Genomic DNA, 27,777 nt, shown 5'->3' on the forward strand with positions numbered 1-27,777 from the left:
TTCCCTCGGGTGGATTGATGAGAAGTCTTGCAGCAGTCGCGCTGAGGACTGCCAGGAAGTAAGTTAGCTCCCTCTTTAGGACACCTCTGAAAAATTAAAACCCATAATGCTGGGAATCAGGTCCAGGAACAGAACACCACAACTGACCCTTCTCCCTACCAGACCAAGGACCTTTGAAGCTCCTGAGCGGGACCCCCAAGAGCAGGAGCCCAGAGCTGCCATTCTTATGCTTTCCCAATGGGTTTCAGTGTACGTTTTCTCTCTCTCTCCTCCTCCTCCTCCTCCCTGTGCCATTCACCAAAACCCTGGCTGTAATGGTCTCAGAAACAGGATTCTTCCATGTGGGGCACTTGTTAGCACAAATGGCTTGGTACCCCTGGCGAGTCATGGGGGGAGGTGATACTAAGTGACTTTCTTTATACAGGCTGTGTCTCTAGAGATAGTAGTGTTTCTTGTCCTTAGGTTAGCATCTTGGCAAGGACAGAAGCTGGGATCTCTGCTGAAGGTTCAAAATCCAGACTGCCTCTTTCTCCTATTAAATACTGGGGAGGGGTGGTCTTTCTTGACAGTTGATGTTTAAACAGGGGGGAAAAAGTAAATCTGGAGTTTTTAATAACGTAGATGTGCTCTCAAGCCAAGGGAATAAGGAGGGCATGAAGGAAGAGAGAGGGTTGGGGGTGGGGGATGAAAGGAATGAAAGGTAGCCTTTGGGCCAGCCAGGGGTTATGTTCCCTGGAAGAACTCACTAGGCCTCTGTTAAATACCCTTTCAAACCAGGCATCTGAGATTAACAGTGTGATACGGGGTCCGTGGATTTACACAGCACTGTAAAATCCCTCCGTGGCTTGGCTCAGCTATTGCAAATCACTTCTGATTCAATTTTGTTTTGGTTATCTCAGTGTAAATAACAGTTAAGTGGGAGTTACAGATTTTTCAAACACTAAAGGTGATAAACAAAGCTAATGGCAAGTCCAGATAAGGAGGAAAACCACCCAGAAGAATCCACAAGTACAAGCAAAGAAATAAATGGGATCTTCAGATGTGTGTGTGCTTCTTGTCACCGAAACTTTATTTTTCTTCATCAGCCAAGTGGCAGAGAAGGTACACGCCAGTGTTATTTAGACTGTTCTTGTTGGAGTCTTTAGGATAATGTAGTAATAGGTGCTTAGTGAAGCAAGACAGTTTGGAATCCACAAAGCCATCCTCAGAAACAAAGATACAAGTGTTTCCCCAGCTGTTAGCTTACAACTCCCTCTAAACAGTTTTCACACCTCCATTTAAAAATAGGTGGCATAATGCTGTTTTCTTTCTCGGGCGCGCTGTGACCACATTTCCCTGGGGAAAAGGTGAATAGAAGTAGCTACAGTAGCATTCGGAGGAGAAGCCTTCACGTACCCGTACTTTGGGGGACGATTGGGGGGAATCCATTTTAATTACCTGAAAAATTCTTGGCATAAAGTCTCTCTTCTTCTGATAGTTACGAGTTAGGCGCGCAGGGAGAACTGAACCCTTACCCAGCGAGCAGAGGAGTCTGTTTGGGACACAACAAAGGACCCGAGTAGTAAACGCACGAGTGTTTGGGGTCGTATTCAGCCGGGGCCGGCCGTGTGTGTCGCCGCCACGCACTGCTGCCTGTGCGAACGCATGGCTGAGCCGCCGCCTGGTTCCCTACACTAAACACCGCACGCCACCCAACTCCTCTTGTAACGCCATTGCGCGTGGCATTGTGCTGCCTCCTACGTGTGTGGCCTCGGAGCTCGGGAATTTGGGTGGGGGGCAGGGATTGCCCGCAGTTCCTGCGGAGTCTCCCGCGGGCGGGGACGGCGCGGCCAAGGGCAGTGCGCCCCGGAGGTGCCCCGGGGTGCTCCCTCTCCGGGGCATTGCGCGCGGGCGGCCGGGCGCAGCCGGGCGCGGAGGTGCCGGGGGTAGGCGGGAGGTGCCCGGGGTGGGCGGGAGGTGCGGGTGGGAGAGGAGCGGCTGGATGGGAGCCGCCTCAACTTTGATCGGGCCGCCGCTGGGCGGGGGGGGGGGGGGGGAGCCGCCGCCGCCCCGCCCGAGCCGGGTGCCGCGGCGCTGACTTGTGCGCCGCGCGTCTCCGCGGCTGCCTCTTTAATCAGGAACACAGAAGGGGCGGGCCCTGAGCCGGCGCGTAATCGGATAGCTCTGCCGCGGCTCTGACATCCACATGCGGCTCGGCCTGAAAAGGCTGGGGGGAGCCGGAGGGGAAGCAGAGAAGGCGAGCGAGGCACCAGCCCGCAGCCCGCCCCCGGCACATCCTCAGACGCGCAGACCTCGGCGAGGCGCTGGGAGAGGTGGAGGTGAGGGCGGGCGCGAGCGAACTCGGAGAGGGGCTCGCTCACTCCCAGGCGATCCCAGCCGCCGCCGCCGCCGCCCCGCCAGCAGCAGCAGCCGCCGCCGCAGCCACAGCCGCCGCCGCCGCCGCAGCAGCTTCTTTCCTCTGACTCCCCTCGTCGGGCTGGCCGAGCGGGTGTAGTCGTTGGGGAGGCTCCCGCTAGGGGAACCCGGCGACGGCAGGAGCTGGGCGGCCGCCTCCCACTCCGGCCGTCCGGCGGTGGCTGCCTCCGCCCGCGTGTCGGTCCCGGGTGCCGGGGGATGTGTGTCAGTTTACGCCTCTGAGATCGCACAGCTGCCTGGGGACCGTGGGATGCCCAAGCCAAGTCTGGGCTTTTCTTTTTATCGTCATTATTATTATATATATATCTATTTTTACGCTTGGCTTTCGGGAAATCTTCGTGATGTTGTAGGATAAAGGAAATGATACTTTGAGGAACTGGAGAGGACATAGATGCGTTTTGTTTTTAAGAGAGGAAACCCGTCCCCTCTTGCTAGCTTGCTCCCGCTTTGCTGATTTCAAGAGCCACCCTCCTCTTAGTGAGGTGAGAATCCAGCAGGAATAAGGTGAAGACGGGCCGCCGCGACCCAGGAGGGAAACACTGACCATTAGAGACCTTTGCAGAAGACACTGTAAGGAAGAAAGCAAAAGAGAGGAAAACAAAAAGACTTAAAATTATACAAGAAATCTACAAATCCAGCTCTGGAGAAAGCCTCCTTCTCCAAAATGGATATGTTTCCTCTCACCTGGGTTTTCTTAGCTCTCTACTTTTCAGGACACGAAGTGAGAGGCCAACCAGGTAAGCCCCTGAAAGTTTTTCTGTTCATTTCAACATGCTTTTTCCCTTTAAAACCAACGGCTTATACGGGCCCCCACGGAATGGCATAGAAAGAGGCTTCCTCTATACTAAATAATTTAAAGAGAGATCCCAGCCGGCCCTCCCTACACCACCACCACCGCTCCTAAAACCCAACTTTTCTTCCCTACTAGGAGAGTGTGAGTGTGAGTGTGTGTGTGTGTGTGTGTGTGTGTTTTGAAACATAGACAGAATTTGGCGGTGTTCAGATGTCGCATATGGACTGAATCAAAGGTTTAAAAATACTACAAAGCCTTTGCATTACAGTTTTGGGGATTTTTTTTTCCCCCTGTCTTGAAGCAGAACACATCTCCCTTGAGTTTCTTCAACCTAGCCAGTGAAATATAAATCATTTGCATTCTCTCCACTTAGCTACATTGAGCAATGTTAACTGAAGGGCTTGGGAAACACAAGAGTCTAGTTTTGGTTTTCCAGTGCTGTGGATTCTTTGCAGAATGTGTGGATATGCCTGGAAATCACAGGGCACAGGCTGATGGAGCGAGTGGGCCTGCAGCTGAGCTAGGGGCCTGGGGCTGGGTGCTGCTGGCAATCAAGGCGGCTGGTCGTCCCCGCTCTCCTCGCTGCATCCATGTGTTTTCTGGGAAAGTAAATCATATTCTTTTCAAAATTATTATTAGATAAGACAGACTGCGTCGCCTTCGAAGGTCTCTTACTCTTGTGAAGTGGTTAGAAACTTTTGAGTGGAATTTGTTCTCAACCACTGCCAAAAAGGGTGTGTGGACAGACTGCAGAGATAAGGACTGCAAGGCCCAGAACAGTTTGGGGCCAGTATTTGGCAGCGGGGAGGAGGGCTGGCAAGGGGCACACGGCCTGAGAAGGGATCGCTGAGTGCAGGGAATCCAGTGGGGCTTGCCTTTCCTTCCCCACACCACTCTCCCGAGAGTGAGCCTCTCTCCCCTCTGAAAACAGTGTGGGGAATCTGACAAAACTCTTGGAAGCTGCTACAGGTGATTGAGATTGGGGAAACCATCTATGGAGGAAACTGGGAAAAGAGAACGAGGAGATAAAGCCTCCGTGAAGTGCCCTTAGTGGAAGGCACTTCCAAGGCTACGGCCGGAGGGCGGCCGGGGTAGGGCTAACCCCCTGCGGCTTCCTGGGCCCCTCCCCTCCATCACCGCGGCATAGGGGGTCCTGCGGGAGCCCAGAGGGGAAGCTGTTTGCCTGGTGCTCTGGCTCTCGCCGCCAACACACCCCATTTAAGCTCGAGTGTTTAGTTGAGGGGAAGGAAGACTGAGGATCGCCTTTGCTATCCAGATCACAGGTTTGCTGCTCCTTCTCTGCCATATAGCCGGTCTTCAGGGCAGCCGCAAATCGGATCAAAGAGATGGGCGCAGGTCTCACTTGTCTCCCCATCCCCTCTTGCTTAATTCTAAGTTCCCAGCTTGAAGCGAAATTAAATTACCTCCCACAGACCTAGATGCTGCATAAATTATGTATGTTTGTGTGATTCGCTGTGTGTGTGTGTGTGTGTGTGTGTGTGTGTGTGTGTGTGTGTTTGCGCGCGCGCACGCGGTGAAGATGCCCACGGTATATTATGTGTTGAGGCACGGACTCTAGTAGGCCCCGGCGAGCGCGCGCACACTGGGGCACACACCGCCGCGCGCGCGCTCTCACATACACACGCGCGCGCGCGCGGACACACACACCCAACTTCAGGTTCCGTGTGCTTTGCGGAGCGGGAGGGGTCGTAAAGACTCAGAGGCCATCTCCTACCGCAGATGTTCGCACATCTGTCCCCGAGCGCTGCGCGGAGTGTACGTGTGCGTGCGACACCCGCTCGAACCCACTCCCGCTCTGCCACCTGCCTTTCGCGCTCTCCGCAGAGCCCCCTCCCATCCTAGCCCCGGGCCGCGCTGCGTCACTTCTAGAGAAGCCCAGAGGCGCGGAGCGCGGAGCAGGTCACCCACTAAGACGCCGCAGGCAGCCGGGCACCCGGGGTGGGACCTCCTTGTGGAACACGGGGCTGGGATCCGCCCTGGGTGGATATTCTCCAGCCCCTCAAAAAGGCGATCGCAAGCCGCGGGGAGCTAGGGCTTCCCGTCGGAGGACCCGACTGGCACCCGAGGAGCTGGCAGCCGCTGGCAAAGGGCGAGGCCCTACTAAACCTCTGACTCACCCGGTGCGCGCCTGCCGGGAGGGGGCTGAGCCCAGCCGGCGGCAGCGGTGGCGGGAACCCGTTCGGAGAAGGAGTCAGGGGAAAGGGAGGGCGGAAGGTGCAGGAGGGGGAGCGACTGAGCAAATAACCCCGCGGCCGCGGCGGCAGCCTCTCGGACTGGCGGGCGGTGGGTCGGCAGGCCGCATGGGCTGCGCGCTCCAGGCCCCCCCGCTCCCTGACCCGCCGCCTGCCTGCCTGTCTGCCTCCTTCTGCCTGGGTTCGGGGGCTCGGGGGCTCGGGGCAGCCGGGTGGGCCCTGCCCTGAGCGCCCCCTCCTGTCTCCCGCGCCCTGCTCTGCGCTGAATTCCCCCGGCCGCCCCTGGAGGGCCGACTCCGAGGGGCTGAGGTCCGGGATCGGCGGAGCTGGGGATCCGAGCGCTGGCCGAACTGGGAGGCGGGAAGTCAGGGTGTGATTTCAGAACCGAGGGCGGAGAGGGGCGGAGGGGAGCCGGCTCTAGCCTTGCGGATGCGCGCAACTCGCACCGCTCCTAGCAGCGCCCAGCGCCCGCCCCGGCGCCTGAGCAGGTGAGGAGCACGCGGCGCGCGGGCATCCACGTGGCGGGGACGTGGTGGCCCTCCAGCCTGCCCCACCCCTCAGCGCCGTCTCTAACACTGCATCGATTTGTTTGGGCTACGCAGCAGAAACAGAGCCGAACGATCCATAAACATTCTATTAAGCAAAAATATTACAGCGAAAGCAAAACCGAGGCTCGAGACTGGGAGAAGTTGGCTGCCTCCAACAACTCCAGTCTTGTCCCCTCCTCCTTCCTGACTAAGGACACCCCCAGGGAGAGGCTTGCAGCATTTCCTCCACGCTGTCCACTGCCAGAAAGTTAAGTCGCCGCTGCGGTTCTCCGCTGGGGAGAAACCTCTGCAGTCGCCGGCGCGGTCAGCTTCCCCTCCCCCGCCTTCTCGCTCCTTGCTTTTCCACGTGAGAAAGAGAAATATTCACAGCCAACGCTTCATTTTCACTGATTGATTTCTTTTTAATATCCACAAGTTAATGGAGGCGAGGCGAGCTGTGATTAAATGGCTGCCCCCCACCCTTTGCCTCGGGCTGACTGCACCGCAGTTTTTCCAGCCGGGTCCCAGGAGCCCGGCGGCTGGGTGGGGGGCGCCCCGCAGAGCAGAGGCCAGGTCCAGGGGCTGGCGGCGGGGCGGGCGGGGGGGGGCGGTGGAATGAACCGGCCTCTCCTCTGGGAACCGTGGGGGTGGGGTGGGAATCAGCTTTCCTGGCAAGCTTAGGGGATCCGGCTCATCCGTGTCGCAGCTTCTGCAGCTCCGGTTGAATTTCTCTGAAAGGGGAGGGGATCCACGCTCTGGTGTACTGGCGTGTGCTCACGGCTCGCCGCCCTCCCTCCTCCTCCTTTCCTTTCGGCTTCAGACAGAGAGGAGAGCCCCCTGGCGCTAGCCACTCCTCGTCAGCGCCCGGCACTACTCACCCCTTTGCTCGAGTTAATCGTCGTGGGGTGGGGGGGTGACGAGGAGGAGGGGGGAGGCGGTCTGCGGTTTGCTCAGGAAATTGTTCAGGTCCTGACAATGGGTTTCTTCAGATGGTGGCAACTCCCAGCCCCAACGTCTCCACCCCCGGGACACGTCGCTTGTGGCCAAAAGAACCCAGACCCTATAACCAGCAATCTTCCCTCTCCCGCCCCCAGAGCTTTGATCTATGCCTGGGTTTAAACACCATTGCCATGGACACGGGCAGACGCGGTCAATCAACCTTGCGTCTGGAGTGGATGATCAGATAAGAGGTGTAAACTGTCTGTGGGAGACAGGTCTGGGTTCAGACAAATCCTAAAAGAGAAGCAATGAGGTTCTAGGCGCCTGATGAGGATTTCTCTTTTAGCCCCTCTCCCCAAAATGCCGGATGACTATGAGCAGGTGTAATGATTTGCAAGCAAAACTCTGAACTCCTAGATTGTACACAGACAGCCGGCTCTAGGCTCTGGGGACTGGTCTTGTGCCCACGTTCAGTGCGTGCCCAGTAAACTTTACCCCATAAGCAGCCACTGGAGGTAGTGAAGTTCTTTCCAGCTGCCAACAGAGCACACAGTGCAAAACAGTGGAAAGAAGAGAGCTCCCCATGAGTGCTCCAGGCAAGCACCTTCTTGTCCAGGATATGCCTGGTAGGGTTGCGAATGCCTAGGCAACGCGGCGGGTTTGGACTTTGGTGCCTGCCTTCAGATTAAGAAACAGAGCACCCAACTGGCAAAATGTAAGGCTGGAAGACTGCGGTGACTTGGAAACCCCGGGCTATGTAGACGGGACTCCTGCTGTCTACCAAATGGCTCTCATCCCCTGCTGTTGACTGTAAAATCCACATTTTGCCACAGAGAGGTCAGCTCCTACCTTCCTTAGTATAGAAAAAGAGGAGTCCGAATGCCAATTCATATGCAATGAGGCATGAATGTAAACAAGGGCTGGGAGGGGCCTGGGGGCATCTGTGGCGAGAAACGCCATTGGCTAGATGATTCTGAGGTCCCTGCCTGGTGCTGGTGCTGTTTGTTCATTTCATTCAGCTGCTTCTTAAAGTCATCAAGAGAATGAGCTGACCGGGTGGTCAGAGTGTGGGACAATTCTTGGTTAATGGAATTCAGAGCCAGGTTTATTGGTAAGCTGGGAAAGACTAGGAAATAGAGAGGAGATTTTTCTTTTTTAGAAGTTGGAGCAGAAGCATGATACCTTTTAATTTCTTGCACTGTTGAGAAAGGACTTGAAACGTGACATCTGGGCAGTAGTTCATGTTGTCATTAACGTATTTGCAGTATTTTATCATGTGACCATTATTTGCCACTCTGTGATCTTTGTGGCACTCTCCTTGAGGGGCAGACATGAGTTTGAGCCCCAGAAGTAAGTCTTTGTACCTTTCCTTCCAGGTAAAGAAGTCACTTTTTTTTTTTTTTTAATTAACCCATTCCTGGAAGATCCTGCCTAAGTTTGTCCTAGAGAGCCTACAGCATTTTTCAAAGCTTTATCTGTCTTGATGAGAAATGGCCAAGGGGCTTAATGGTTTCATTACCTAACAGGACTCGGTGAGGCTGGATTCCGAGACACAGTGGCCCTGTAGCATGGCTGGCCCTCCAAGAGAAAGGATCTTCTGAAGCTTTAGGAAGCTGTCAAGTTTAGATAAGGCTGAGCTCCGATCCTATGGGACCTTGGTTGTATTAATAAGAAGAAATTAATTTTTAACCACTGGGAACGTTGCCAAATTATGTGACCTTTGGCAGACCAGCTGTGCTATAAAAATAAATCCCCCATTTCTGAAAATGCTTCCCCTATCCAGTAGAACAATAACAACGTGGCATTTAGGATAGGGATGAGTGGGCTTGGGGCGACAGGAGAGAAATGAGAGTTGCCAGCAAAAAACCCTCAATGTTGTGACACATGGTTTCAGATTCGAACATCCTATCCACACCACCCTCCCACCCTGAAGACACACCTTGGTTTCCGGTACACAGGAAAGAGGGCTGGGATGACAAGGAGCTGGGTGCCAGTGTGTACAGGGAGGGAAGAAGAGGTTAAGGGCTCCCAGCCCTCCCCACACCCAGCCTTGAACGGAGAGATTACTGGTAGGCAGGAAGAGCCAAGGGAGTTTTCCGCCCAGGCAAAACATTTGTCTTTCCCTAAATGCCAATAAATAAGTTTGTCACATAAAAGTTTTGGGGAGCCCTGCCTTGGGCTTTCCAGCTTCCAAAGCACTGCAGCCGGACTGCCCAGGCTGAAACGCCAGCTCAGCCATTTGCCAGCTCTAGGGTCCAGAACACTCCTTCTCTCTGTACCTCAATTTCTTTTCTGTAAAGTGTGTTTGATAGTACTGCTTCCCCCATCGAGTGTTTTGTGTTGTGGCAGTTGCACAGGGCACTGCTTGGTCCAGTTCTGAAGGCCTTTATCCTCAGAAGAGCTTCAGGGAGGTTAACTGGAACTCATGATCGTAGAAAGTACATTATAACCATTGTGATAAGTTTATGTTATTTTTATGAGTTTTTGCAATAAAATAATTATCATTCTCAGCTCTTACCCACTGAACGCTGGTCTGTGTTTCATAAGCTTCAGATGATCTCTCAGCACACTGTTCTTCAGAGAGCAATATTCTTTGCTGGATTTTCATCTCAGATTTACATCTCCTTGTTGCATTTTCTCTCTCTCTCTCTCTCTCTCTCTCTCTCTCTCGCCCTCTCTCGCCTTGTTCTTCTGCTGGCGGTGTTCTCATCTCTACTTTTTTTTTTTTTTTTTTTTAAATCTCTCCCCCTTTCCTTTCCTTTTCTCCTCTTCCATCCTTCATTCCTGCAAGTGTGCTCAGCAGGGAGCATGTGTGGAGGGTGCTCGCCCCCCCCAACGTGCAATAACTTCTACTCTGGCATTAAGGCCCCTCAGCAGCTGAACTCAAGAAAGTCATCATAAAGACAAAATAGCTTTTACCCAGCAAGACTCTTAATAATCCCATTTCCCTCTGGGTCTTCATAAAAGAGTCATGATCTAATCCAGGAAAAAGGAAGGGGGCTGGGAATAACAAAAGGAAAGCTGTCCCCGGTAGCCCACAGTGGATGGGGCTGCTAGCCAGCTTAATGCACATATCCAGTGAGTCCCTGCTCTGGGCCTCAGAAGATCCTGATAACCAGTGATCTGGGCTCTGGCCAGTCTTTCAGCAAAGAAGATAAAGGGAATTGCAAACTGCGGGGCTGAGCGGTAGTAATAATAATTGTTTTGATGAAGGGGAAAAATAAAACAGATGTGCCCCAAGAGGCATCTTGGGGAGCCAAGGGCAGGGAGATAGGGGAGGGATGGGTAGACGGAAGAGATCATTGATTACCAGCAACCTGTTTAGTGATGAAGTAGAAGCGTGCCTCTTCCTGGTGCTATGGGTAACAACTATCTAGAACTCACCTTCGGGAGAATGAGAGAGACAGGGGGCGAGGAAGCGCTCAGATAAATTATTTCTACCATCACTAGGATTAAAATGTAAATATCCTTTGAACTGCAGCATTATTATCCGGGGTTTAGAGTGTCCTTTGGAGACCAGGTTCACATAACTCAGCCTGGACTTGTGACCAGGTATCATGACCCCAAACACGTGAACTGGAACTCTCAGTTCGCCACTAAAAACTCTTCGCGTTTAACAGCACGCGGTTGGGTTGGGAAGGAAGGGTAGGACTAGAGAAGCAAAACAGTTTGGATAAAGCTTCCTCAGAGTTTGTGCTGGTTAGCGATACTTTCATTGCTATGTTAGTCAACTAGCAGTTAGTGAATTAATCCCTCAGAGTCTGACTTTTGGGCAAGGCTCTGGGTTTGATCCTATAAAGTTCACTAAAGATGAATGAGGAAGGAGTCATGCTGTCAAGTTGCTGTTGTCCCGAGGAAGGGATAAGGGTGTCCCGAGCCCTTACACACCTTAGAAGATGTTAAAGAGCTTTGGTCTCAGAGGTTCTAGATATGGAGGCCAGAAGAGTACTCTTGGTGTGGGAGACCAGGGAGGGGGACGTGGTATGAGCACCTAGACTGAGAGGATGGATGGGCATTAGAGCTGGGAAGGGGTACCAGGGGAAGATGAGAACTGAGAAGTGGGGGGTGCCTGGGTGGCTCAGTGGGTTAAAGCCTCTGCCTTCAGCTCAGGTCATGATCCCAGGGTCCTGGGATCGGGTCCTGGGATCGAGCCCCATGTCGGGCTCTCTGCTCAGCGGGGAGCCTGCTTCTCTTCTTCTCTCTCTGCCTGCCTCTGTGCCTACTTGTGATCTCTGTCTGTCAAATAAATAAATAAAATCTTAAAAAAAAAAAAACTGAGAAATGGGCACTGGGTTTATTTGGGGAACACTCAGAAGCTGCACTTTGGAATGTGTGGAGGGAAATAATTGCAAATAAGGTCAGAAATGATTCATTAGGCTAAACGCAAGGCCCCATTGCTAGGCCAAGGGGTTTGGATTTCATTCACTAACCAATGGGAGCCCCTGATGTCTCACCATAAGCCTTTGGTTCGCTTAATCCAAATAAATGGAAAAAAATTATATTACCTTTTTTTGTCCTTTGGTTTTTGGAGAGACCTCAAAATTAGTCTTCCTCTATTTCCTTCCCCAAATGTCTATTGAAATGGGCAGGCATTGTAATCCCACATCTCTCATCAATGGCATCAAAATTGCATTTGCAATGAGGACTGGAAAAGAGTGGACATAAATAAAAACTAATGATATTATATTGGCTGCCCTATTGGAATTGCATTTGTTTATGATATAAGATGACAAATAACAAGGTTACCACAGGTGGCATGATTCGAGGTCAGAGGAGGTAATCACATCAAACTTACGTTTTTTTAACGATTACATGAAGGTTCATTTTTAGAATCCAGATTAAAGGGAAGTGATTTTTCCAAAGGTCCCCTTTCCAGACCCAATTCCCGGTTCTGTCCTCGGTGAATCCATTGGAGGTGTTTTCGAAGAGGGCGCTTGCCTGGTTCCTTACTCATTTCTTCTTGCCTACGTGCTGCCTTTCCCTCCCGCCCTCTCGTCCCCTCCTTCCTGCCCTCCCAGAGGTTCTTTTATTCAGATTTTGAACTTTATCACTGCAAAAGTTCACAGGGATTTCCATTTGCTGTGCCTTCAGGAGTGCATCACTCACTGCCACCCGGCCCCATAAATTGAATAGATTGCATCCCTTTCCAGTTGCCTTAGGAAGTGGTCAAACAACCGCATTCCTGGGCTGATGGATTGGCTCATTTCTTCCCAGCTTAAGCCAAGATACAGATTTTATGAGACTGTCTTGTGACAGACCGAAGTCGCTTTGAATAAAACAAAATCCAGCCTCGGCTCACAGAAATAACTCTTAAAAAGCAGCTTATCCAGGGTTAGTGAGCAAAATTTGGTTAAAACCCTGAGCAGGGAGATTAGATGATTCAGCCAAGGGATTTGAAGAAACTTTTTGGTCTTCCTTTTTATGTATCGGTGTTGCTCACATGCTGACACACAGAACTGCGTATCCACAATATTTATAAATTTGCAGCTACAGACTCGGTTAAGGAAAGAAACTCACGTCAGTAGGGCTAATGTGATTAAAAGACATTTGAACTCTCCATAATGCAAGACAGGCGTGCTCATCGGAAAAATCCTAGAGGTTGTTTCAAGGCTTACCAAACAGATGAAACAGGAGTGACACCTTGAGTAAAGGTCTTGTTCTTTAGGTGGGGAGACAGCCTTTTCAATTTTTGGTTCAATCTATGGGGTTATGGGATCTTTTCCCCACCTCATTATAGGGGCTTTGAATTTAAGAACTGAAACTGACCTTTAGAATCGCTCCTCTCATTTTATAGATGAGAAAACAAAGTCTCAGAGGTGTTTCCTGACTTACCCAAGGCCACACAGCTTGTCAGTGGTGAGACCATGTTGAAGACAAGACTTCTTGCTAATGAAGTGGCAAGGTGACAACCGTCTCTCTTTTTAAGGAGGAGAAAGGGCTGCTTCTTTGCTTGCTGCTAATAATGAAATGAAAGCAGTGCTTTGGAAGTACGAACAGGATGGGATTATGCTGTGGATAAAGGATAAATTATAGAGGAAATAAAGTCTGTTATTGTCAGGGAAAATGAAACCGACTGCTCCTCTCCATCTGACCCTCAGGGATATGTTGAAATGGATGTCTTCTAATCCTTCTATCCCTTCTCTTGTACAAGGTGTTTTAAAGTAACAAGGGAACTGGGGTCTAGTTCAGTGAGTTTCAAACTGTGCTCCCCAAAGCCCAGCAGAGGTGACAAGGGAACTGAGGGGACCGGATTCTACACCCCTTCTCGCCACCCTATCCTGCACCCAAGAGAGCCCCACTTCCTTCTACCTGCTTTGGACATTGGAGTTCTGGGTAGACTTTTGTTCAAAGAGAAAACAAACTCTTCAAAGAAGAACTTTGAGAACTACCCACTTGGTTTAATCCTCCCACTGAATTACAGTGTAGGAAGCTGAGAGGAATCCACTGGCCTCTTCTTGCTACCATGGGACCACCCCGCTTCCCTTTCCAGTAGCTCGGTCCCATCCTCTCGGACCCACCTCTGACCACAACCTGACTCCAGTCCCATGTTCAGCCAGTCCTAAATTTCCCTGTTTGGGCCAGGGACGTTTTCCTTCCATTCAGCTAAGCCCGGGATAGGACTGTTCTTTTGCTGGGGGACTGCCAGCAGGCTGTTGCCTGGTGTCTCCTGGTGCCTCCGCCCGGCCTGGGGTGAGCCATTGTAATTCTAATTATTTAAAAGTATTCGCAGCCGTCAGGGTTTCCTTAGTGAACCTTAGTGTCAAGCGCAGGCCCTACAGTGTTCCTTTAGAACAACTCCAGCTGAATTTCTTTAGAAGGCAGACCAGATTTTAAAAAATACTTTCTTTTCCTTCTCATTACTTCCTAAAAATCAGATATTACCAAGGAACTAGTGGTTTGGCTTAAATTTAGGTTCCTGAGAAGGGTGGGTTCCTTCGGAAGCCGGCAGAGTGAGTGGCTCAGAATTGCCCGCCGGCGGGTACAAAATCACTTTACCTGATGCAGAGCCCGGTTACCTCTAGGCGGCTTCAGATGGTGCCTCAGCCACCAGCAAGATGAGGGCACCTGAGGAGGAGAGGAAAACAAAACAAAACAAAAAAACAGAGAGACTGGAGGATATAAATGTCAGAAATCATCTGACATTTTACATGTCAAGTAAAAACACCTAAATGCTCATCATGGGGGAAAAAAAATCAGACCTTCTGGACTTTAGGACTTACTGTTCCCCTTCTTTCCAATTAGGTCTGGAGGTGTCACCTTAATCCTTTTATTCTGCCGCCCTCCCAGGTCTTTATCTGGCCTGAGCTGGCTCGTGCCTCGGGCTGCCCTCACAGATGGAAGGGAAAACCCTCTCTGAACCGCCCCAGCCAGGGTCTGCCTTCTTTTTGGGAAATGAATTTGCCCCAGGTGAAAGGTACTCACGAAATAGTTGAAGAAAGAAGTCCCTTGTCAACTCACCGAACAGGCCCAGTGGCTCCAACTTCCACAGGGTCAACTTCCCTTCTCTATGTGGAGATTGGCCTAAAGGGATTTGCCCTTGAGTTCAACTCTCTGGCTCTGCCCGGACTCCTCTGACACAGGACAGACAGCATTTATGCTGTTCCTTCTGGGACACAAGACAGACCCCCAGAGTAACGGGCGGTAGAGCTCTTCAGAACAAAGTAGAGTTCATTTCTACTGGGGGCATGTTTGTGTTCAAGAAATGAAGATCCCCAAACCTGGAAATGAGATATCAATGATCAAGAAGACGTGTGGAAGGATTCAGTGTGTTTTCTTTACAAGTTTTACTGATATCTTTCCAGGATTCAGTTCTCTCCAAGAAAAACAGAGGCAGAAATGATAGTATTTATCTTGGTGGCTATGTGTCTGTGCAAACGACGTGTGATATTTTACGAGCGGGTGTGAAAGTGTGTACGGGCCTAAAGTGTGACTTTCTAATAGGTGTGTGTCCCTGACTTCTGCTCGGTATCTATGTGTGTGTGTCTGCTTTTCAGTGTGAGTGCCATCCAAACAGGAATGAGAGTTTATACAGGCTTGGGTATTGAAAGGGTTAACTACACCAAAGCAAAGCAGATGTTTTAATGAGTGTTCAAAAATTTTAATAAAATGTCTTGATTTTCTTCAGATAAAGAAAGGACAGAAAAAAAAAAAGAAACGAGTTACTCATTTTTCTTTCCATTAAGTTTTTACTGCGGAAAATACAGACTATCCGCTATGGGTTGTACGTAATTTCAGTTTTTTCTGAGCGGGGAAGTGGTTACTCCTGGTGTGGATGAGAAATGAAACCTTCCTATGAGGAAGTTTCCTGCCTTGATCGCTGCTTATGTGTGCCTGGTCTGATTCCTAAAAAAGCTTGAACTTGGGGGGAAAGGGGAGATTGAGGGAGGAGTTCTCCTTTTGGGAGTGGCTGGAGAGGAGAGCAGGGGAGGGAGAGGGAGGGAGAGAGTGTGGGTGATGTAGAAACCATCACAGGAGCTCAACTCCCATTCCTTCTGGAGAGTTCCAAGGCCAATGGGGTGGTTTGGGGGTGAGTGTGCTAGTCAGGGCTACAGTCTTGAGCAAAACAGCTGGCAGAGAAGCTCTACCGGGGAGAAAACCCCTCCCCCTCCCAACCTGGTAAGAGCAGCTGGTGATCTGAAGTCCCCACACCTCTGCTTTCTCAGAGGTTCCTTCTCAGCCCCATCGCATGTGCACGAGCCAGCACCAACTGGCCCCAGTTTAACTTGCTGGAAGGTGCTGGGCGCCCAGCGTGGCCCGGGGTGTGGGCAAGCCTGCGGGGATTGGTTGCGGAGGAATGGGCGGTCCAGGCCCGGGGTGGGGGCTCCTCTCTGTCCGCGGGAGGGCTGAGCCTATTGTCCTGCAGGACTGGGGAGGGTGCAGGGTCATTAGTTAGAGGATGGTGTGGGCTCTGCTAGCCAGAGGAAATGGCCTGCTTTTGTTTTCCACCCAGTAGGAAATGGAACCCGAATCCATTAGATTCTGGGCAGTTCAACACGGCACAGTTTGAGCTCGCAGAGGCACGATGCCTAAAAGGCTACTTGTGCGGATCTGTGTGTCCCACCGCCATTGTGCGGCCTGCCCATCTTTTATGCATTTAAAGCCTGTCAAGCTGGTAATCTAAAGCAGAGGTCTGGAAGACAGTAATGCCAACAGACGTGGGGAATAGTAAAGTGCACCTGTAGAGTTAAAAAATGCATGACCCTTTCCCTCAAAGAGCGAACGCAGGAGAAAGAGCCCGTCCTGTAGGGTAGATGCTGAGCCGTGATACATAATTCACGGGCCCACGCTGCTCCATGCAGATGGCGATATTAAATCCTGATTGATGCTCAGAGAGGCACACATCGCAGGAAGGTCTCCGGGAGGCTTCTGAATATTTCCAGGTCTCTCGTGCCTTCCTGTCCTCGGTTCTAAGGTGGTATTAAGCAAAACCCCCCATTTCCCCGGAACCCCTCCTGGGGATTACACTCCCAAATAGATGAGATTCTTCAAATGTCATCACCCACCTTTTCTGCCTTTGAAGTCGCCCCCTTGCCTCCTGGCCCACAGGAAGCTGTTTACCTCCAGCCGGGCACTGCTGGGAAGAGGGGCAGCTACCCCCCTGCAGTGGCCTTTCAAGTGGCTGGTGACTGGTTGGCCTGGACAAGGCAGCAGCACACTCTGGTGGTGGTGACTAGGCAGGAGGGCTGGTGGGCAGAAAGCAAGGGAAAAACACAAAGCACTTTTGTGGGAGCTCTGAGGTCAGAGCCAGTGAATTCTCTAATGCAGATTTTTTCCACTCGGTGTATAATGAAATAATAAATCAAATTTGTGGTGTATGTGGAATTAAATGTTTGGGGTTTTTGCTTTTTTTTTCTTAAAAAAAAAAAAAAGAAGAAGAAGAAGAAGAAGAAACTAAAATCACCCTCCAGGGCCTATTCTGGCCCAAAGCTGAAAGTGTTTCCTCCATATCACATGTAATTGTTACCAGGCTTGCTTGTGGGTCGGCACCACAAAACCACTATTGTCACTTCCCGGAGCTGTTGCTTCTGGCTGCCTGGGCTGGGCTGGGAGACACTGACTGAAATGAAGGATTTATGAGATAAAGATGGAGAGGAGAGGTTTGAACAAGAAGGAGATGGGCCAAGGAGAGGAGACAAGGAAAGGCAGGGGGCAAGTTACATTTATAGCTCTCTTGTTTGTTTCACATCAGCGCATGTAATTGGGAATATTTACGATCATTTTCTGGAATATTTTCATTTGGGGAACGTGTGTGATTGTGCCCATCTGTGTGTGTGTGTGTGTGTGTGTGTGTGTGTGGTGAGTAGCAGGGAGGATGAGTTGAAGTAATCTCTTCCACTGAGTGAGTAAGTAGGTTAGTCTTCTGGACTGCCATAAAAGGTTTGTAAAACAGTTTTAATCAGCCAGTGGTAGGGAAGAGAAGGGGGGGGACAAAAAAGAGGCCGTAGCATATTTGAAGTTCTTTGGGTTCTTTGACTTTTCTTTCAGACTCACCCTGTGGAGGTCGTTTGAATTCCAAAGATGCTGGCTACATCACCTCCCCCGGTTACCCCCAGGATTACCCATCCCACCAGAACTGCGAGTGGATTGTTTACGCCCCTGAACCCAACCAGAAGATTGTCCTCAACTTCAACCCTCACTTCGAGATTGAGAAACACGACTGCAAGTAAGCACCTGATTGGAGATCCGTGAGACACCTACTCCCACCCTCCCCCTGTCCCAGGCTCCCGCCCCTTCTGCTGCCTAATGGCAGCCCCCCTAACCCACCTGCTGAACAGGGGCCCCAGAGGGAAACCTCGAGATGACATTGTCTTCCAGGAGAAATAAAGCCTTAGGGGATCCCATAGTATGGAGGAAAGAGCCTTCTTGAGTGAAGAGGGTAGAGAAGCACACCCTGTCTTCAAAGTGGGTTGTGGAGGAGAATCCCATCTAGGAGCCAGGGGTAGACTGCACTATACCAGCTCTTGACCTTGGGATTTACTTTCCCCTTGGAGCTCTCCCCATTTCCACCACTGCCACCACATGTAGAAACCCACCACCACATGTAGAAACCCCACAGAACTAGTACCAGGTCCCCGCAAGGAGACTTCCTCAGCTTCCAGCCCTGGAGGATGAGGCTGTTCTGTTGTGAAGTGGCCGCTGGTTTCCTTACAGAAAGAGAGTTAAAAGTCTGAGTCTACACTGGTAGGTTTAAGCTTCACACTGATTCTTATTACGTGTGCCGCACAGGTTGGAGTCTCAAAGCTGGCTGTACAGATTTATGTCACCGACACCGTTCTAATTGCTTTACAAGTATCCCTCCGTCCTGTCCTCATGGTGGCCCTGGGACATTGGTGTGGTCAGGGCTAACATTCTGCAGATGAGAAAACTGAAGCCCAGAGAGCTTGTCAGTCCCCCGAGGAGGCTTGGCTGGTCTCATAACACCGGTCCTGCTACCTTGGAAATGTGCAGCTTGGGAGATACCAAGTGGGCATTCAGACATCCATGAGTGCTTTAGAAATGTCTTCTCAACCCCACGGTCCCTTAAATTAAGGTGAAGGAGCAGGTAGCATTGCAATGTCAAGGATGTGCATGTACTTTGCACCTTCTAGTGGGCTCTATCCGAAAGTCTTTGCTCGTTGAAACAATAGTGTGAGTTTTCCGTGCAGAAAAGAACGTAGCGATGATCACATCCTGCTCCAAATGTGCCCCAACGATGTGCCACTGGGTGTTCAGTGTCCCGTTACGATTCCTAAACAGTCTGGACATTCCTTGTGACCGAGGTGTCGCAAGGATGGAAAAATTCATGAAGGGGCCAGCTGGCGAGAAAAGTACAAGGGAGCAGGCCTACCTCCAGGCTCACGCGTCCTCGTGGAGGAGACAAGGCCCACCCTTGAACCAGGGCTAGACTGAGAGGCAGTGAACTGATGTTGTTGTTATCCTCCTAGGACTACTTCACGCCTACATAATGGTTTTCTCCTAGCAAGAGGTAGTCTGCGCTGAAAACGGGAGGGTGTCTGGGATGGCTGCCTCATGTGACGAACAGTCATAAGACGGATTTTCTAATCCCAGATCTACTCTTGACTCAGTGGATGACATAGGGTAACTCATCAGTTCCTCTTTGTTTAAGTTAAAATGCACAGCCTGATACACTCCTACAGCATCTCAGTCCTGCTGAGTCCCGGCAGGGGACTTCAGCAAGGGTTTCTGGCAGAAGAGCTCCTGTATTGGGTGTTTTTGCTCCCAGTGTCTTTGGCTGGGCTGCAGGAGGCTGGCACAGACTGGAGCCTAATGCACAGGGAGCTTGGGTCTGAGCTCAGAGAAATTTGACTAAGCACCTCTGTCTACCGAGGGCCAAATTCTGTTATGCTTATGCCAGCAAATCTCCCAGGGAAATTGCTAAGCGGTCATCTTATGTATATTCATAGTGGCAGGACAGGAAGGCATGGCTTTTGGAAGGAAGAACTCAGGGAGCCTAGTGAGCATGGCTTAACACATGTTAGGGAACTAGGCAAGGCCAGGAAAACATGCTCTTGCCCTGTTTGGGGCCGCAGGGTCTGCCTTCCCCCACCCAGGACTCAGCCCCCTAGGTGGGGAGAACTCAGGTTGCTGGAGTCTCCAGCAGCAAAAGGGACAAGCTCTTGCTGGACTTGGAGTAGGGGAAGCGGAGAAGTTGCACGTTATCTTCTGGCTTATCATCCTTACTAAGCAGCTTCCTGTTTTTCCTCCCCACTCCCGCATGGATGCTTCTGGCTTGAACTGAAAAGGTCAGGAAGGTCAGAAAAAAAATCTTTCTGGGGTCTCTTTTCCCCAGTGCCATGTTATCAGAAAGGCTCTGCTGGGGTCAGGCCTCCACTACTTAATGTCGTCCTTAATTCTCTTTCCCTCCCCCCTTTCCCCTCTGTTCCCCATTTCTCTGTCATTCCTGTTGATTCTTGTATGTAGAAAGACACTTCCGGTTCTCTCAATCTCTCACTCTGCAAGGTATTTTTAACATTCTTCCCTGGCCATTTGCATTCAGAATAAATGAGCTTCTCCTCCCCCACGGCCTTGTACCACTAGCTGGTGAGAGGAACAATTAACCTTATTGAAGTGTTCGAAGTTCTGTCTGGTGCCTTCTCTCTCCCCCTTCTGTCCTTTTCAGTCCAAGGGAACTCCTGGGTTTAGAAAGCGCCTACCAAAGGAAATTAGACTCCTTTCTCTTTTCATTTCCGGTGCATGTTTTGAATTGGACTTGGCTCTCCAGGCCCCTAGCGTGGATGGATGCTTACCAAGGGAAAACCGCCTGCACTGTCCTCCTCCTGACAGGGCACAGCAGCAACACCCCTGCAGAAAGGAAAGTGAATAAGAGCACCAGGAAGCAGCCAGCCCCACACTGGAGGAAGGGCCGGCCGCAGACAGCACCATCCCCTCCTCACATCTGTGGGGGTAACGGGCAGAGGTTGCCCCGAGATCCAGGAGCAGGCCCGGCCCGGAGCTCCCTGGGCCCTTGGCTCTCTGTGTCTTGAAATCCTCAACCCAAAGGTGGAGCCCCTGAAAAGTAAACCCCAGACAGGCCTTTTCCCTTGAACAGCCGCTTGTCCGTTTTGTTCCACCGAAGCCTGCTGTCTGCTTGGAAACTTTCCCTCACAGCCCCAGCTCTGCCTGAGTCAGCGCGGTCCCAGGCCACCACCATCTGTGGGGAGCTCTCTGACTCCTCCCTCGGGCTGTGAGCAGGAATCCAAACCCCCAGCACCCACAGGCTGCTCTCTGTGGGCAGAAACCAGAGGCCCCCGTGGCCTGGCCACGTAGATGTGGCCAAGGGACCAAAGGGCAGGACTCAGGGTCCTCTGAGACAACAGGGAAGAACCACTCATTCCTTGTGGTGAGGAAGAAGGTACTACTGCTTTTCCCCTGAGTCAGCCAGCAGTAGGCGGGACACTAGAGGGCTTTGGGAACATATGTACACAGACTTGAATCTTTTTCCATTTCTGAAATCTAAGATACATGCGTTTTTTTTAAGAACACCCACCTGCGTATGATACACAACTTATTCATAAGGCCTCAGACCAGCATGGCCTCCCTCCCCAGCCCAGAGGCCCAAGGAAAACCCAAACCGAAAGTCTGGGCCCTGTTAAGAATTGGTCATTTCCAGATGGGTGTCTTGGAAAACATGCTTCACCAAGTGTGCAAACCACTAGGAAGACCTAAAAGAACATTTCTTGAAAGAACAAAAAGCCCACACGAAGTTTATGTGAGTGATTTTAGGCATGCGTTCGGCATCTCATTTTCCACGGGAGAGCCGCGCTCCGTCCAAGGGAAATGTTTAGATACTCGGACCTACTCATTTAGAGTTCCACTGTCCTCTTCTGAAAGGATTTCTGATAAAGAACATTCTGAATCCTGTGCCACACTTCCCTATCTTCTTAAACAAAACCAGCAGTAAGGGGAGTCAACTTCTGCTTCATGATTCAGGCCTCTAATTTCAAATTTCGCTTTTTGTGACCCAGGCCAGGTTTTGTCCAATTTGGATCCGAGAGGTTGAGAGTTGAGTTTTTGTTGACCTTCTAAACTTCCCAGGCCTCAGTTTCCTCACCTGCAAAGCTGATCATAAGTGCTTCGCAAGATTGCTGTGTCTTGTTTGTGTGGATACGCAATGAATTAGCAACCACGTTAACACCGTTGTCTTTTGTCAGGGGAAAGTCTGTGACTTTTTCCTGTCAGTACTCTTGCTGTCACTTCCTGTGAGGTGTATGCCTGCCTCCCGGAGCCGCCTTCTTCTGACTTGTGTTACTCTTTCATTGTGTTGTACGGATATTGCTTCCGGAGATCTTGCTGTCCATTGGGAAGTTCTGGGTCTGGGGTCTCGGCTCTGCCCGAAGCCAGTGTCATCCTGGGCCAGCATGTCTGCTCGGCTTCAGTCCACCAAGCTCACGGTGGAGCAGGCTCTGGGGCACACCCCCAGGGACAGAGTGTGAAAAGCATCAGTGCACGGAATCCTGGCACCAGCTGAGGTCCGCAAGGTCTTTCTTTCTATTTTTTTTTAAAGGTTTTATTTATTTATTTGACAGATAGAGATCACAAGTAGGCAGAGAGACAGGCAGAGAGAGAGGAGGAAGCAGGCTCCCCGCTGAGCAGGGAGCCCGATGTGTGGCTTGATCCCAGGACCCTGGGATCATGACCCGCACCGAAAGCAGAGGCCTTAAGCCACTGAGCCACCCAGATGCCCCCTCAAGGTCTTTTCTGAAATCATCCTCCTAAAGCCCACCCATGTTCTGGATACTGGAGGTTTAGGGATATTTGGCCTTTAGCTAAGTGTGCTGGATAAACAAGGAGCCCCTGTATTTTTGGCCAGAGGAGCTCTTTAAATCTTAGACTAGCCTATTTCTCCCAGAGTAAGGGATGATATCCTAGAGAGGCAGCAGCTTCCCAGGTTGATAAACTGATTATGGTCTACAGAGGGAATGGACCAGATCTCAATAATCTAGCCCCTCCCCACCCAGCCGACAGCGACTTCCTGTGCTCTGTGAGCATCCTCCATTCCAAGCAAACAGCCAAAGAGAACCTTATATCTGCACAAGACCCTGTGAGTGCCCAGTGCTTGGACCCTCCTCTCTCTCCCCTCCACAGGGACCAGCCGCACACTCCCTTCGTCTTCCCTTCTGTTTCCTTGATTCTCCCAGTTCTCTTTTATGGTTCCCAAGGCCGAACTCCCAGAGCATTGCGTATTGCCTTGATATGCTGGCTTGCCTTTAGTTCATGGGTGGTCCGTGTTGTGTTCTGAGCGTGTAAATTCTCTAAGGGCATGGACTACATATTTCATTTCTGTACCCTCAGGACACCTGGTCTTAGAGTAGTAAGCAGGTGCATGCACAGGATTGTTGCGTATTTTTACATTTGAGTTGCCAGGACGTAGGTCAATGTGGCAGGAGCCCATGCTGGAAGCAGACGGAACTGTCTGCCCTATGCATCCATCACGTGATGTGATATAATGAGAGCAGGAGGATGAGACACGGGCTTACGGAGGTCACTAAGCTCTCTGTGACTCAGCCTTTCACCAGTGAAATGGCAATAAACCATGCATTCATCCATAGTGACTAAACGCCTACCATGTGCCACACGTGATGATAGCATTGGGAATGCACTGATGAGTATATCATATTCTTTGTCTTCATGGAGCTAAGAGTTTGGGAGCAAGTCTGGGGTGTCTGGGTGACTCACCTGGTTAAGCGTCGGATTCTTGATTTTGGCTCAGATCATGCTGTCAGGGTCCTGAGTTCAAGTCCCATGTCAGGCTCTGTGCTGAATGTAGAACCTGCTTAAGATTCTTTTTCTCTCCCTCTGCCCCTCCCCGTCCCCCACATTCTCACACACTCTCTCTTGCTCTAAAAAATAAAATAAAATAATGTTAGGGGCGCCTGGGTGGCTCAGGGGGTTAAGCCTCTGCCTTCAGCTCAGGTCATGGTCTCAGGGTCCTGGGATCGAGCCCCGCATCGGGCTCTCTACTCAGCCTGCTTCCCCTTCTCTCTCTGCCTGCTGCTCTGCCTACTTGAGATCTCTCTCTGTCAAATAAATAAATAAAATCTTAAAAAAAAAAAAAAGAAAAAATAATGTTAAAAATATATGGTTATTGATGATAAAGCTACCACGTCTAGAGCTTCACCTCTGAGACCAGCACTTTGCTCAGTGCTCCATATACATCATCTCATTGATCACAAAAATGTGAAGTCCTTGTTACTCTTCCCATTTTACAGATGAAGAAACTTGGACTTAAAGATTAACTTCTGGCCCCAGGTCCCACTCACAGGAAGGGTGGGGAAGGGATTTGAAGCCAGAATGCCCTCCTTTGCGACCTGTGCTCTACTCTTAGGCTCCACTGTGTCCCCCAGCACTGTGCGCTCTGCCTGGGGATATGCAGTGGGCCTGATTATGTGAGCCGCCAGCACTGAGACCCAGCGTAGGCTGGGGAGATCAGGGAAGGCTCCCTGGAGGAAGTGATGCCTGCACCAATCCCAAAGAAGTTAGCCAGACAGAGCAGAGGTATATATCTCTGGTGGTCCAGGTAGAGAACATCACATCAAAGACAAGACAGGGAAACAATTTGATGCCTTAGGGAACCACAGTAATCAAAAGGCCATTCTTGTGACTTGATGATCAACAAAACTTGTTTTCTCTGAAGAGTGCCTGAGCAAAGCTATTGAATTTTTTTCCTGGCCAGGCGACTTCCACCATCTTAGAGAAAGGCTAGGGTCAGGAAGCGGGAAGACTAGGACCTTTAAGCACCCTCTGCTGTTCCCAACCTCCCTGACCAGGGTCTCTACAATTTCACACCTTATGTCCTGGGACACACCCCCTCCGACCCCCCAGTTTAATGCCCGAACCTGGAAAAATCCACCTCTCCATTTACTCCTACATAGGACTCTCTGAACACTGCCCAAGTGGAGGCGTGGCTTCAGCTGGAGTCCACCTGAGTCTCCAGAAATCGAAACAGTGTGAGGTCTCTGGTTCAAGAGAGTGCCTTGCACTCAGGAGAGACTTCACGTTGATTACTCATGACATTATTATAGATTTACTGCCTGCCCAACCACAGAAATATTCTGATTCCCCCAAGGAGCCAATGAGCAGCAATATTTTTCTGTGTTGCAACAACCCTACTAATGACAGAAACAGACCCCCCCCCAAGCAGGTACATGTGCACTAAAATGGGCAGCCCAGCTGACTCCGGCTCAGCCTGCGGCGGACCCCGGCGCACCAGCCTTGACCAAGGACTCCACCCAGCAACTCTGCTTGCTGAGAAGTGGGAAAAAAACATCACAGATTGTTCTCCTCCTCCCACCAAGGTTAAAGAGCAGTTGGGACCACGGTTATTTTTGGCAGTTTGTTTTTAAATACACGATGTTGCAATCGCCATGCTCCAAACGCAAGCTTTGCTATGGAAGTCCTTCTTAACAATGCATTTTATCTCCTGATTGAGAAAATCACTTGAGGTTTTCTAATCCACAATCCCACTTGTTCTGCCTCTCAGTCCTGGCACCTTCTCTGAACCCAGCTGTCCCAGAGGGCCAGCATCTTACCCTATGTAACTGCGTGTAATTCTCCCAGCTAATTACACTGGGTGAGAGTCTGTCTTCAGAAATTCAGTGGGAGCTCAGGGTGGGGAGGGGATAAAGAGGACGACGAAAGAGACCAAGTAAGAAAATTAGATTTTTCTTAAAAAGTGGTTTGTGTATTTTCCTATAGTCATGAGTCCTATAGCAAATATGATGTTCTCTTTGTTTTTTCCTTTTTAATGGCAGGGGGATTGAAACCTTTGGATTAAGAGAAACTCAATAGATAATTTAATTCCATTCTTCTACTTCGGCCTGGATAAATCATCCCAGAAAAAAATATATACCTGATAGCTGCCCTTGTCTTTCCTTCCAGAAAAGAGCTTTCATAATCGACCTTCATAAAACCTAGGGCCTCACAACTCATCTCAGTGATTGCAGAGTAGATGGTTGTATTTAATTTACATAATCAGAATTTTTTTTTTCCCCTAGAAGGAAAATCCCTGAAAAATGTTAGCTGGGTCAGAATAAAATTTTTAAAAAGAAGAAGAAAGAAAAACATGTGAACTGGGCTTAGGTTTGGGAAGCTATCAAAGGACTTCACATGATGAAAGAAATCCACATGATTTTTTTATGCTTTTTTTCCTACCTTTGTAATCAAGCATCTTGACACTCTCTCTCTCTCTCTCTCTGTGTATGTATGTATGTGTATATATATATGAATGAATGACTAGGTACTGCGTTATTCCCATTTAGCAGGTGGGTACACCGTGAGAGAGATCTCACAGACAGTAATGGCTGGAATTGGAGGCCCACCACCCAAAGCTGCCTTTATATGTCTGTGTCCTTGTACTGAGAGCTGTCACCCACTGTCCCCATACTTAGGTATTTGAGCCCTCTCTGATTTCCTTAGATATCTCTGACAAGTCTTTTCTTTTCCTCTTCCATCTCTTACTCTTTTCTTTGCCTCTTCCTGCCATGGGGTCACCTCCGGATGCCAGCAGGGCAGTCAAGGAGAGAGAGCTCTTTCTGGGATGCTCTGTCGACGGTCTCCGTCTGCCTCCCTGTCATCCACCTTCTACTCCACAGGTCCCCTCCAGCCCCCCTCACCATCCTCTTCAAATTCCCTGCCATCCCCCCACCGCCTCCCTGTGCCGCTGGAATCCGAAGATGTGAGGGCTAGTAATAGAGTGTCAGCGGAAGTAATTGATTCCTCACACACAGAGAATTCTCCTGCCTTCAGTGTCAATGGAGCTGAACCAGAGTCTTGGAGGTGAGCGAGACATGTAAACAGTCCATGGCTGAGCTGTCAGGGCGAAGCTAGACACACGGAGAGCGAGCGAGAGGAAGAACGGTGGAACAAATAATTGTTTTATTGGGAAGGAAAGGAGTAAATAATATTTCAGCCCAGGAATTGGCAGTTTGAAGGAGATGGTTGAGAGAGCCAGGAGCAGAAGGAATCGTGATGCAGGTTTTAATGGGAAGAGTTTTTCTTTGTCTCAAGGTAGGAGGTTTCGTCCTCACCCCGCCCCCCTCCCATTATCATCATTATTATCATTAAAATAATTACCGTAACAATTATGGTTGATGAGACCTCGAGTTTATAGAGCACCTTTCATCTAAAAGTTCAAAGTGATTTATCTATGTGTCATCCCTTTGAGAGTGGTAGGAGGGTAAGAAAGTTGTGGGGTTTTTTTGTTTTTTGTTTTTTTTTTTTTTTTTTTTTGGTCTTATCCGCTGGGAAACTGAGGTCCAAGCAGATAACAAGATTCGGTGTAGGCCTTGGGGCAGGCAGCTAGGTTAGGCGCTGAGGCTGCTCTGCTGGGGGTCTCTACTGCCCTCCTGCCCACCAGGGCCCTTATACTTCTGTGGCCCTCCCAGCTTATCCCTGGCACTAGTGCTCCCTCCCCGGGTGCAGGCCCCCCCCCCCAAGTCAGTAGCTTTGCAGCTATGCAGCCAACAGCTCCTTGCACAAAGCAAAGCAAACAGGCTGCGATGCTGTGGGATAAATAAAGGTCCTTCAAGGTCTGACTCACACTGCTCCCATCCTGCTCAGAGACTTGCTGCAATCTGGTTCCCTTTCCTGTAGAAGCTGCCGTCCTTTCTAGACATAGTTCTTCCTAGTCTTAGGGAGCCCCCTGCCAAGAGAACCCGATATTCCTGAATGTTTGCTCCTTCCACCAACCCTCCATCCCCCACCCCCCATAAGAGATGCTGGCTGGTTCTTGCCAGAATACAGGACCGTTTCTGTGATGGAGAGAGGAAAATGCTTTAAAATGCACCAGGCCGGACCGGGCGGCCTTTGCTCCCAGTGCCGCCCCGGCGCCTTCACGACCCACCTGTCGAGGAAAGCACTGGTCACCAGGTGCTGGCTGGAGAGGCGGAAGCTGTCCCAGCTGACTGGCCACTAAGAGCTGTATTCAGAATGTCCACCCTGGCGTGGCGGCAACCTTCCTGCTGGGTCATTAGCACAGGTCCATCATTTCCACAACTAACGTGTTTTTTGCACTGTCGTAACAAGTCTGCCCCTGGCACCAGGAGAAGCTCTGAGCCCTGTAACCTGAGGCTTGCAGTGAATGAAACCCAAGGAAAGGGCCCAGCACACCAGCCACATACTCCCAAATGGTCTCCGGCTTGGATTTCTGCAGGGTACATTTTTCAGGCAAGCTTTGTATTTTATAAATTTTGTTATGGGGGCTGGATGCCAGCAAAGAGGGACAGAAACATGACTGGGAGCCTAAATCCCTAGAAAAATGTTTTTCTGATGCAGTGATTGATTCCCTGGTGCCCAGTACGCCTCACTCCCAGCAGGCTCCCATTTTTCGGACAGATGGGAAGGTTATGATTTGCTCTCACAATTAGACCCTCTGGGAGCCAGGGTTAGCGAG

General features: G+C 50.5%; 1 protein-coding gene across 6 annotated transcripts in view; it reads left to right on the forward strand.

The window, feature by feature from the left end:
* The first annotated feature begins 2,502 nt into the window (after nucleotides 1-2,502).
* Nucleotides 2,503-27,777, forward strand: part of LOC111158395 (neuropilin 2) — a 111,097-nt gene continuing 85,822 nt past the window's right edge. For all 6 annotated transcript variants that reach the window (XM_022520510.1, XM_022520426.1, XM_022520593.1 and 3 more), the window contains exons 1-2: nucleotides 2,503-3,152; nucleotides 17,373-17,550. In XM_022520510.1, the coding sequence (XP_022376218.1) occupies nucleotides 3,080-3,152; nucleotides 17,373-17,550 (251 nt within the window). In that variant the 5' untranslated portion in view covers nucleotides 2,503-3,079. The remainder of the gene's footprint in view (nucleotides 3,153-17,372; nucleotides 17,551-27,777) is intronic.

This window comes from Enhydra lutris, unplaced genomic scaffold, assembly GCF_002288905.1.
Source record: "Enhydra lutris kenyoni isolate GAN:26980312 unplaced genomic scaffold, ASM228890v2 scaffoldscaffold1, whole genome shotgun sequence".
In the NCBI taxonomy this organism is placed as follows: domain Eukaryota; kingdom Metazoa; phylum Chordata; class Mammalia; order Carnivora; family Mustelidae; genus Enhydra; species Enhydra lutris.